The sequence below is a fragment of the Equus przewalskii genome, chromosome 13, assembly GCF_037783145.1.
Source record: "Equus przewalskii isolate Varuska chromosome 13, EquPr2, whole genome shotgun sequence".
NCBI lineage: Eukaryota > Metazoa > Chordata > Mammalia > Perissodactyla > Equidae > Equus > Equus przewalskii.
In genome coordinates this window covers 27,102,049-27,114,778 of record NC_091843.1, presented here as the reverse complement: position 1 = coordinate 27,114,778, position 12,730 = coordinate 27,102,049, and the positions used below count along the sequence as shown (strand labels likewise).

Below are 12,730 nucleotides of genomic sequence, written 5' to 3'. Positions count from 1 at the left end.
ATTGTGGCTTGTGATATAGAACACAGATAATGAGTTTAATAAACTTGTACCTCCAGAAAAGTGGTTCAAAAACAGAAAGGTAGAGGAGTATGCATTTGACAAGGTAAAAAAAAGGAAAGGATGAGTTTAGAAAAGAATCAGTCCTCATGGAAGCAAGAATGAACAGAGAGAACCCAGAAACTCAGGAACTTGAAGGAACTTCTCATTCCCAAGCAGTAACAGATAAACCTGAGAACTGGGTTATCTGAGTGGCAGATTATTACAATTCTGTCTTGGGAGCAGCCATAGCCTCTCACACCCTGTTAAGATGACATGCAATGTATCCCTTCACTTGGATAAAATGGCTCTGGGAAAAGAGACTAAAGGTGTGGCTCTCCCACAGAACCTGGCTGTGGCCTCAAAGAGCCTGCAGTTCAGTTGGGAAAGAGAGCCAGCCTTGAGACAGAACTGTGGGTGTGGCTCTTGGCACGGGGAGGAGATTTAAATAGTTAATAAGGCAACTAAATTTTTGAGAGTGCTCTACTGACCAAAAAAGTACAAGCCTATAGTATAAAAGGTTCTTGACTATTCGAATTTTAAAATGACCTTTGAGTGCCCACCACCTACGGGCAGATTGGAGGCCTCGCCCTCTGGGAGTTCTGTCCTTGTCATGATCCTGCTTGGTCACGTAAGAAGAGAACGTAGAGAATAAGCTTTCCTTGAGGGCTGAGTCACTTTCTTTGCCAACTTCCTGCCTTTGCCTCACCCCCTCCATGGGTCCCAGATGTGCCTCTACAGAAAACGATTGACAAACCCTGACCAGATCCCACGGTCTCATTCTATAGATGGGAAACTGAGGCCCAGACAGGCCACTTATTAACGCCGGATCTGGGGCTTGAACTCACAGCAGCTAACGCAGAATGCAGCAATCTGTGGCTCTGATCAAGTCTCTGCTCCTACTTGGGCCTCATATCCCAACCTGTGTGGTCTTCCCACCCTTCCACCCCGCCCCCTTCTGCTCTCCCTGCTTCTCACCAAGTGTGGGGCCTCCTTGGGTTTGGTTAGTGCCGATCTTGGAATGAGTATCTTATGGACATTGACAATGGCCTGCAATTCTACACGTTTTGACAAGAAACTTACGGGATTACTTTGATGTCTTCTTTACCATGCAGGATGTAGTCAATGACCTTGTAAAAGTTGATTTCCTAGGCAAAAGAGATAGAGAAATATATACCTTCAGAGCCTGAAACAGAACTTCAGCAGGAGTGTGTCCATGAGATAGGCCTTGTTCTCTACCGTGGGCCCCATGCTTTTCCAGAAGCACCAGCCTCACCATAACTTCCTCTAAGGGCATATCCTGGCTGCCTCTGGAGCTCACTGTCCTCAGCCAGCTCTCAAGATTCAGCATTCTCCTCCTTGGAACCAGCTCACAGTGACCAGGCAGGAGCTGGGATCTGGGGCTGGAAAGAGGGATGGGAAGGGTTCCAAGGGGACCTCGGGGTTGAGTACAAGGAGAAAGAGAGAAAGACTGTTGCTGGAGTCTAGGGAGAGAGGGAGGTGGAAAGGAGGCTCCTGTCCCACTTAGAATCTTTTCCCATTTAGAACCCAGTCGTCCTCCATCAGGGCTCAGCTTCACGGTCATGGCCCCCTCTTCTCCTTCGCTCCTACCATTCAGCCACTCTTTGCTGTGTCAGCTTTTCCAGACCTGCCTTCCCAATCATGCCTCGTGCCTCCCAACTTACTTTCCACCTCTTCTGTCCCTCCCACCTCCTTGCACCATTAAAATGCCCACTCTTTTAAAGTAGATCTGTTCAATTACACGACTTCCTAACATGTAGATGGATATTGGCAGGTGGCTCCTTTCCCTTAACTCTCCAGGGAAAATTCCATCACCTTATTAGATCTTCTGAACACCCAATTGTGATGGACAGATTAGAAACCACTTCACAAATGGGAAAACTGAGACCTCGAGAGACGAAAGGCCTCGTTTACAGTAAAGCAGTGAGCCAGGACCAGAGCCTAGGCCCGGGACTCCTGTGCTCAGGCTCTTCCTGCTACATCACTTAAGGTTAAGAGCTTCAAACAGTGTTTTACTTTCTGCATCACTCTCACCTAGAACAGGGCTACTCAAAGTGTGGTCCCTGGACTGGTACCTGCCTGCAAACTATTGTTAGCATTCCGCGATGAGATAAAGACAGAAATTGAGAGTAGCGTTTAGAAACTTTTATAGCAGTTTGCCTGAGTTAAGTTAGGTCTGTTGAAACTAATTTTTAAAAAAGGGACTTGTGTTTTGCATGTTGTTTTAATTTTTATTTTTCTAGTTATATATTTGTATCATGTTTTGAAAAGGATCAGTCTAAAATGGATTGGAAATTAGGAGAAAAAGAAAACTATTCCTTTACTACAGGTATTTTGACAAGTACTGCTCTAGAGATTTGAATATAGATACTTGGGCCCATGCAGACCTCCTGACTCAGAACCCCCACAAAGAAATTTCTGATTCAGTCAAAGGTGTCTGTAAGCCCATTTGGTTGACAGGCAAGTGTGACCTTCCCCAGGCTCATGAGGGAGAGGCTCTGTGCCTCGACGGCCAGCATTGGCAGCAGCTACAGTGACTGCACTTCCCACGAGGCACTTTCTGGCTAAACAGAGGCAGAAGCTGGAGCTGTCCCAATGGTATCGGCTGCCCCAGGGTCGGTGTGAGCTCCCCAGGGTAGGAAGCATCCAAGAGGAGACTAGATGAACCCCCAGCATGATGAAATGGGGCTAAGAAGAGATCCAGAGTGAAAAGACTCATGCTCTAGTCTTGGAGTGTACTCTCTGGGCCTCAGTTTCCCCAACTGTAAAATTAGATGAGCGGTGTTTGTTGTTGCTGTTAAGCAGCAGAATCATTTCCCCAAGTAAAGCATGGGCTCTAATCATATAAAGCAGAGGAAAGTGGAGCCGCCGTAATGGAAGCAGAGGTAGGCACCTGGAGAGCTTGCATCTGTTTTTGTTCTCTCTCACTCGCTTTCCTGTCCTCCTCCTCCCCATCATCTCCTGGCCAAGGCAGCCACTGTGGATGTCTGAGGTTCAATGGCATTTGCAGAATTTTAAAACCTGGACTAGATAATCCTGAAAGTCCCTCCTGGCTATGATTCTAAGCTTGTGGTTGGATAGTTAGCTATATCTCTCTTAGATTACAATGCACGTGTTCTTTGACCCAGTAATTCCACATGTGGAATGCATCCTACAGATATCGTCCCAAATGTGGGTAAAAGTGCCGATTACACTATCCAGGGCTCTCAGCCAGAATGCTTGATAGAGCCTGGAGACAACATAACGTTGGGAGGGTGGTTAAACAAATCGGGTGCCTGCGTACGGTGGACACTTTGCACGTCTCCAGAATGAAGTAGCTGTATCTCTGTGCCAAGAGGGGAAGACGCCAAAATATCGTCAAGTGGGAAAAGTAAGGCATAAAATAGACTCATCACATTTGTCGAGGGTGGTGGTGGAATATGCATATATGTCCAGGAATATCCGGATCTCCATAGACATTTCTGGAAAGATAGACTGCTAACAGTGGCTGCCTCAGGGGAGGCTAGATTTCTGTTATGTACCTTTTTGTGTGGTATCAGCTTTTCACTGTGGTCATGTATTACTTTTTCAATAAACGTAAACAAATTGAGCTAAGAACATTTTTAAACAGTGAAGTTGTACCCTGTGGGCGGTTCTAGAAAGCAAAGGAGGCCACATTATCTGCTGGGACTTTGGTTGAGCTGAGTGTCCACCTGGGGGTAGGAGGGGGCCGACTTCCACCACCTTCCTGGCCTTCTTCAGCTCTTTGCTTTAGGGCCATCTGTCCCTGGACCTGGGCTGCCCACTGAGCTCCCAGGCAAGCTGCTGGCTCCCTGGGCCCGGCAGGCTGCCCCACCCTGGGGTCTCCGCGAGACTCTTTTAGAAAGGTTAGAAATGGATCTTTTTGAAACCCACGAGAGAATCAGTTTGCTTTCACAGAAAGTAACAAAAAGATCAGTGTGCTTTAGGTAAACAGGGATTTTTCCGTACACTGTAGCTCAGCCAAGTTGCCTTCAAGGCCATATTCATGTATGAATTCACCAGCCTTTGGAGAGTCCAAACTGAGCCATCAATGAGCAGCTTTGTTACCTTCCACCTGAGCAGTGAAGGCTGTAACACAAGGGGCTTTGAAAGAGCCACAAACACAGCCACAGCCAAATCATCGTGCATGAAATATACTAGTTTTAAAATGAGTGCGATTTTTTGTTTTTTTCCATGAAACCGAATTAGCCCGTATAACTTGTTAATAATTAAAACACACATGTACAATGTTTTATTTTTAAAAGGAGATGAAGTGAGGTGTACCTGCTACCGGGGAGCTTGAGACCCAAGATTTGGGGAGGTTAATTGGTCTAAATCTGGACAAAAGCTGTATTTCTAATATAAATGTGGCAGACAAAGTGTGAGAGTGATGTTAGAAGGCAAAAGGGAATGTTAGAAAGCACGACTGCCACGATAGTTACCAGAGAGAAAAGCATGCTGGGTTTGAATTCGTGCACATGAGTTGACCGCCTCTGAACCTCAATTTCCTCAGCTGTCAATGGAGATAATGAGGACACCTCCTTCATAAACTCCTCGAGAGAGTAAATGACAGTATCCAGTACAGCACCCGGCAGATAGTGGCATTTAACCCAGAGAGCCGTGATTCTATATTGGAATGCCTACTGTGTGCCAGGGAGATTCACAGTAGTTCCTACAGCCCTACAAGGCAGCTTGATGACCCAGGCATTCCTGATGAGGAAGGCGAGGCTTAGAGAGGTTGTCCAAGACCACACAACTAGCTGGTGGATCAGGGATCTGAACTCAGGCTTTTTCCCTCCAAGCCCACCCTTTCTCCAGAAGATCCACTTTTGGCCACTCCTCTCATGATGTGTCTGGGCCCCAGCTCAGGCCTCTGTGTATTTTCCTCGGCAGACCTGGAACTGACTTTGAAGATGAGTTCAGTGACAGCACCCCATCGATGGGAAGATCAAGGACCCAAGGGGTTATTTAATCAAGCTCACCCTAGGGGCTATTTCCATCACAGCTTAATGCCTCAGACTCCTGTAAGGACCCAGCCCTTGCTACCTGAGATGGAGAAGGTTTTGGGAACGAAGTCTTAACTGCGAGCGTGCTAGTCACCTCAGTGAAACCAAACCTTCTTGAATTGATCAAATGATGGGCAGCTCTTCCTGGGCTGGCGCTCGGTGAGAAAACGTCTTGTTCTGTTCAATCTTAAAGATTGGGGTGCTCGGGGGTGAAGAGCCAGACAAATGAGAGCCTCACATTTCTCTGGCCGTCCTGGAGTTGGAGATGACCTCTAACCTCAGGGCTAAGCTCAGAGAGCTGAAAATCAAAACAGCCAAGGAAATTGAAGCTAATTGAAGTTGGTGGTGTCTGAAAGCTACAGTGATCGCTATTCCGGTTTCTCTGCTTTTAAACTTCCAGAAGATACAAGTTCAGCTCATATGTGGATTGGAGAAAAAGCTCGGTGGTAACATGTCAACTATGCCAACACAAAAAGCTGTACTTAAAAAGGAAAAGTGTCCTCAAATGGTTTAATGGCAGAAGCACATGAGGCAATCCTTGAAGACTCAGCCTTCCCAAATAAAATCATGAAATTGTGTGGGTAAGAGAGTTGCTTGAAACTGGGCAACAGCAGGTTATAAAGGTCATTTTGGATAAAGCACAACAGACAATTCCAAGGCTGAAATCTTTTCTGGTGAGTGTTACGAAGCTCACAGGCAAGGGTGTTAACTTTGAATTCCCAGAGTTTGAATTAAGACTAAATAACACCTATTATACACACATACACACACACACACAAACAAACGGGCCCTTATTTTGGTAGGGATAGTGTAGGCTGGGTGGAATCAGGCCTCCTAGCAGAAATTGATATACCATTTCAGACAGGCTACAAGGTCGTGTGGGAAGAGCACTGGACTAAAACTCAATTCAGGGTGTGACTCTGCTGCTTACTTATCCTGTGTGGCCTTGGCTAAGGTCATTCAGTTATTCTACAAGTTCTATAGGCCATCTGAGTGCCAGGTCTCTTTACCCGGCATCAACTCCACATCCTCCCACAAATAATTTCAGCTTCTCTAACGTGTTTATGCCTCATCTTTAAAAGGAAGCAATTGTATGAGAACAGAGGTCACAAACTCAAATGCCTGGAGAAGCCTGATAGAAACATAAATGAGAGCAGAGGGCCAGGGGTACACAAGAGGGAGTGGTGGGGACTGTGGCAAACTAGAGAGCTCAGGCCACATTCTAAGGAGGCAGCTGCTACTCAACTCCAGTCAAGTTTACCCTGCAGGATTGTGGGTCCAGTTTTGATTGATCTTTCACTTTTTCAGAAGATAATCTAGATATTTATGGGAAATATCTTGATTTTTAAGTAGTAAGACACTAATTCAAATTTTTTACAAAGTAAAAACAACTAAGAAAAATTTAAAAACCTATGCAGCCAAACAAATTGATCTACTAGCTGGAATTGACCTTCTGACTACTATTTGTGCATTCTAGATTAGACATTAAGGTTATTTCCAGCTCTAATTGTCTACAATTCTAGACTCCTGCTGGGTGAATCCTTGAGCAGTTTGCTTGATCTTCCTGGGGAATGAGAATATTGATTCCTCCTCAGTCAACCCCACCAGGTTACTATGAAACTCCAGCAAGATATTAAAAACAGCTTGCAAATTACAGGGCTTGGCAATTGTGAGGAATTATCATAACTTCAAGGGAGACAACCCACGCAGAGAAGATAAATATCTAGGTGATGTGCTCGCTTTGGCAGCACGTACACTAAAATTGGAATGATAGGAGAAGATTAGCATGGCCCCTGTGCAAGGATGACATGTGAATTCATGAAGCATCTCATATTTTTTGAACATGATGTGGTCTATATAGAAGCCAAAATACCATGATGTACATCTGAAATGTATATAATGTTATAAACCAATATTACCTCAATTTAAAAGAATACCTAGCTAATAAAGAAACTTCAGTGGGGTCTACAGTGCCTTACATTTGCCTTTTGTTAAACGTTTGATCATACTGAAAAGACCAGAGAGAGACCTACCCTTCCATCTGGAGTCCTGGGACCAGAGTAAGGTGGAGCCTCACCCATCAGGACTGGCCACACATCAAAAAACTCCTGGAAATGAGAGAAACATTCATTACATGTTTTGGAAATAGATCAAGAAAAGGAGATTAATAAAAGAAGATCCACCTGTATGAGTCATCTATCACTGAAATTGGGAAGGTGGGAAGAGCTCACGGAAAGCTGAGCTTGGAAGGGCTGCCAGATTCACTGAAGTTAGAGGATGTCAGTCATGTCTGTGCTTTGAGATCCTGATGAACCAGGCCTGTCTAATCATTAGCCAAAAAATGGGAGCTCAGTTGGAGCACTCTCATTCTCTCTGTGCTGTGGGCCATGAGAGGGAAGAGGGGTTCTTTATGACTAAGAAATTTACCTTAAGGACACGCTAAGCATATCTTAGAGGGTTTAGCTAAACAATTTAGAGTAGTGAAAAATTAGAAGCAACCTAAGTGTCCAACAAGAGGGAATGTATTAAATCAATTATGGTACATCTAGTAACAATGATGTTCAAGAGTGTGTATGTATTGATTAAAAGGATGTCCATGATACCCTGATGAATGAAAGATGTGAAGGGACAAAAAAATATAGATCACGTGACCTCCATGTTTAACTACACATAGAAAATGCTCTCAAAGAATTTCCAACAAAGCATTAACAATAGGTTTTCTCTGGAGGATTGGCATGAGACTATAATTTATTTAGCAATTTTCCATAACAACATTGTTTGCTTTTGTAATCAGGAAAAAAAATGTTTCCCAAATAAGAAAGAAAGAAAAAACAATGGTGCCAGTTATGGACAGATAGACTCATATCTGGGATTCAACAAGAAAGGATGACACCTAAGACAACTGGCAAAGACTAGGGAAGACAGAAGAAAGAAAAGGGCCAGCAGAAGTGTGCCACAGTCACACAACCTCAGGAGAAGGAACCAACTGGGACGCCACCCAGGCTGTTCCCTGCTGCTCCTCCACTGGTTTTCCTACTGCACACGGAGCTGCACAGCTCGGGTGGAGTCAAAGCTGGGCCTGGCAGAGGAGGCTTCTGTCCTCCAGTGTCCCCTCTGTTCCTTCATCTGTTGCTATTTAGGGACGGTGATCCATCAGTGCTGGGTTATTATGGATAGGCCTCCTTGCTTCTTGGCCTCTCTCTGGTTTGAGAATGTTTGTCGTGGTGGTTTGCCTGTACTATTATCATCCAGAGGACAAGCAGGAAGGAATCCACGTGAGATTCAGAGTCCATGTCTATGCTCTTCTGCCCAGTTGAATCTTTTTCTTGATGACTGACAACAGGAGGAAATTCACTTCTGGGTGAAAATGTGACCTGGGGGCCCACCTGAACCCCACAACATGCCTGCTGTTAGATACGCAGAGACAGATACGGCTCAGTTCATGCCCTGGAGGGACTTCCTTTCTCACGGAGGAGACAATCAAGTACCTGAGTAACTAGAGTGAGGTAGACGGGGTAAGAACCCGAACAGTAATGGCAGGAGAACACAAATGTTAGAGGAGCCCAGAAGGACGAGGACATCGAGCTGACACTGTCCATGTCAAACACTAAGTGGCTCTGAAGATCGTCCCAAGGAGAAGCAGCAGTTGTCAACAAGGGGTTGAGCGGAAAGTGGGGCATGTTTATGCCTGCCTTCCTCTCTCTCAATCTCTCTTTCTTTTATTTCTAAACAGCTTTATTGAGATGTAATTCACATACAATTCATCCAGTTAAAGTGTAAGCTTGGTGGTTTTTATTGACTTCCTTCACAAGGTCAACAGCTCAGGTAAGAGCTTAGCTACCTGGGGGCAGGTCCTTAGAGTGACTGTAGGCAGCCCAGCCCACTATTAATTGCTGGATTGCTCCACTTTTGAAGATGACTAAGTTCAAATATTTTTTTCAAATGTGACTTTGCCTTTTGAGAGGGAGTTCAAAAGAAATAGAGGGCAGAACACTGTAGCACAGAGCAGCCTGTGCCTGGGGTCAGATCCTTTGAGGTTCAAACTGGGCACCTTAAAATGGAGTCTTTTGAATTCAACTACTCAAAAATTCTTCTTCTTCTTCTTCTTTTTTTTTTACTGAGGAAGATATGCCCTGAGCTATCATCTCTTTTTGCTTGAGGCAGATTGTCCCTCAGCTAACACCTGTGCCAATCTACCTCTATTTTGTATGTGGGTTGCTGTCACAGCATGGCCACCGATGAGTGGTGTAGGTCTGTGCCCAGGAACTGAACCCGGGCTATTGAAGCAGAGTGTGCCATACTTAACCAACAGGCCATGGGGCCAGCCCCTAGAAATTCTTTTGATTAAAAGAGAATCATTCATTTGTATGAATTCATTCATTTGCTACTTCCTGAAGGAGAATCAAAGGGCTTATTGTTGGACTTAGCAGTATGTGCAAAATATTTGGTTCAAGAGTATGTGAAAATCAAATGATGGCTGCACTAGAATCACAGGTTCCCTAAAATCAGTACATTGCCCAACTACACCAGAATCACTTAGGGAGCTATTTAAAGGCAAAAATCAGAATAATAGGCCTATGTGAATATGGAAATCTGGTATATGATAAAATGGCATATCATAATGTGGCATTTCAAAACAGTGGAGAAAGGGTAGACTTTCTTTAAAAGAGGAAATATGGGGAGGGGGGCAAAATTTACCCCTACCTCACACCATACACATACATAATTTCAAGATGAATGAAAAATTAAAATGCATTAATCAAAAAATGTAAAAATACCAAAAGAGAACACATCAGATTATTTCAGATTCTATTTATAATATTGAGGATGGGGAAGTCTTTCTTAAACAAAATCCAAAACTCAGAAGCCATAAAAGAAAATTTAAATCTTACATGTGTTGAAAGATGCCATAAACCAAGTTAAAATATAATCCATAGAAAAGGGAAATACGGCTGCAGCCTATGTGACAGATATATAATCTCTATCATATTTAAATCACTCCTATATTTTAACAAGAAATAGACAAACAATTCAGTATTAAAGATGGCGAATCATATGTCTGGGCCATACATGGAAGAAGACAAATTAAATCACAACCATATAAAATATATTCACTCTCACTGGTAATCAATGAAAAAACAATTAGAAGAAAAAACAATAACACTTTTTTCCCAATCAGATAGGAAAAATAAAAAGATTTATGAAATCCAGAACTGGCAAGTTTAGGAAAATGGAACTCTCAAGCAGTGTGAGTGAGAGTGTAAAAGGCCTTTAGAAAGAAAATTTGAGGAAAGCAAAATAAAAACTTTGTCTTAGTAATTCCACTTCCACAGCTCTGTGCTGTAGATATTCTCTGTCAAGCGTGCAGGGGTTTCATTCTAAGGTCGTTCATTGCAGCATTGTCTTTAATTACAAGAATATTTATAAATTATTTAAACGCTCAGCAATAGGGGAAAGGATAAATTAGTCATGGTATATCCATACTATTCAAAAGAATGAGGTAAATCTGTGTGGGCTAAAGAACAAAGAGGGTTTCTACTTCTGCTAGTGGTGGCTGGTTTGTTTTGGACCAATCCTCTGTCTGAGAATAATTATAAAATCTGGACTGTGTGTATGTGTGGGTGTATATGTGTATAAACATTTATGTGAAGGCATCACAGAGCTAGCAAGGGAACAAGGACTGCTGGGCCAGGATCCTACAGAGAAGGGAAGCCCACAGACGTGAGCCTGACATCTGATTCAGCTTTTCCTCTTGACGCCCTTGCTGAAACCAAAGATGCTGTGGGGCAGCTAGGAAGCTGAGCAAAGCTTTCAGCAGACTTCCTGGGCTAGGAGGACAAAATTGGAACTCAGAGCCTGCCACGGAGGAGGGACGCTTGAAAACACCCCAGGCTTTCCGCTGAGTCTTCCCAAAGGTTTATCCCTTAGGAGTAAAAGTGAACCAGAAATAGACCAGCCCTCACAAAGACTGAAGACCAGCTTCAAATCAGCTCAAGCCCCGATTAGAATCAGGTGCACTGCCTTTCCCTCAACTCCTTGCCAGAAATAAAATAAATCCCCGTTGGAGGAATACAACATCTCCCAGAGTTTCAAGTTATATCTCTGTAATTTTTATACACGCTTTTAGTGTTCAAACAAAAATAACCGGGCATGTAAAAGATAAGAATTAACTGAAAAATTGAGAGGGAAAACAGATCATAGAAACAGGGCCATACAAGATATCTACAGATATTACAGCTCTCAGACCTAGACTCTAAGATAACTGTTTTTGTCCAAGAAATCAAATACAGCATAGAGAATTTTAGAAGAGAACTGGAAAGTACAAAAAAGAATGAAATGGAAATTCTAAAATTGACAAATATCTGAAATTAAGAACTCCATAGATAGTGTTAATAGCCAATTAGACACAACTGAAGGGTCAGTGATTAATAGAACATAGATCTATAGAAATACTCAATCTGGAAAACAAAAATACAAAAGGATGGAAAATGCAGAAAGGAGTGTAAAAGAGATAAAACATTGTGAAAAGTCTAACATATAATAATAAACTTAGAGGTCTTTTCACTACTAGATATCAAGATATTTTATAAAGGTACTGTAATTACAGAAGAATAGATAAATACAAGACAAAATAGAGAGTCCAGAAACAGACCCAGTATCCATGGACACTCGATTGATAGAGGTATGATAGGGAAGGATGGTCTTTTCAATAGAACAGGGGGGAAAGAAGGGTCTTTTCAATAAATGGTGCTGGATCAGTTGGATATCCATATGGAAAAAAATTAAAAGTGACCCTAGCTCACACTATACACTTAAAACATCCCAGGTAGATTGCAGAGCTATATGCGAAAGTGAAAACAACAACGCTTTTAAAAGTTAACATAGGTGAATATCTTTATCACCTTGGGGACAGGAAAGATTTCTTAAATAGGGCACAAAAATCAATAGCCACAAAGGAAAACACTGATCAGTTGGACTACAGTATAATTCAGAACTTACATTCATCAAAACATACCATTAAGGGAATGAAAACACAGAGTGAGAGAAGATATTTGCAATGTGCGTATTCAACAGAGAACCCATATCCGGTATTTGTAAAAAACTTCTACAAATCAGTAAGATAAAAAAGACAATAGAGTTTTTTTTTAAATGGAGAAAAGACTTGACCAGGTACTTCATAAAAGAAGATATCCAAATGGCCAATAAACGTATGAAAAAGTGTCCAACCTCATCAGTCATTAGGGGAATACATATTAATACCCAAAAAGACAACATTACACACCCACCAGAACGGTTAAGATTAATAAGACTGTCAATACCAAGCATTGCAAGGAAAACCTCATACATTGCTGGTGGGAGTGTAAAATGATAGAATCACTTTGAAAATTAGATGGACGATATCTATTAAAACTATTGCCTGGAAATTCTCCTCCTAGGTAAATACCTAACAGAAATGGGTACAACTGTGTACCCAAAGATACATATTAGAGTGTTCATAATAGTGATATTTACAATAGCCTAAACCTGGAAACTCAAATGTCTATCAACTGTAGAATGATTAAATAGTTAGTGGATTATTCATATAATGGAACATCCTGCAAGAATGAAAATGAACGAACTAATGCTATATGGAGCAATAAAGATGGCTTTTACAACCAAAATGGTGA

The 12,730-nt window shown here is 42.5% G+C and overlaps 1 protein-coding gene and 1 non-coding gene across 5 annotated transcripts in view; one reads left to right on the top strand and one right to left on the bottom strand.

Annotated features, from left to right (window-relative positions):
* PDE6A (phosphodiesterase 6A) overlaps positions 1-12,730 on the bottom strand; it is a 60,004-nt gene that overhangs the window by 33,492 nt on the left and 13,782 nt on the right. For all 4 annotated transcript variants that reach the window (XM_070569188.1, XM_008534085.2, XM_008534086.2 and 1 more), the window contains exons 5-6: positions 7,097-7,171; positions 1,120-1,184 (exon numbers count right to left, since the gene is read on the bottom strand). In XM_070569188.1, the coding sequence (XP_070425289.1) occupies positions 1,120-1,184; positions 7,097-7,171 (140 nt within the window). The remainder of the gene's footprint in view (positions 1-1,119; positions 1,185-7,096; positions 7,172-12,730) is intronic.
* On the top strand, positions 6,796-6,901 carry LOC139075433 (U6 spliceosomal RNA). The gene has a single exon (XR_011525795.1). It is a non-coding gene; the product is annotated as a U6 spliceosomal RNA (small nuclear RNA).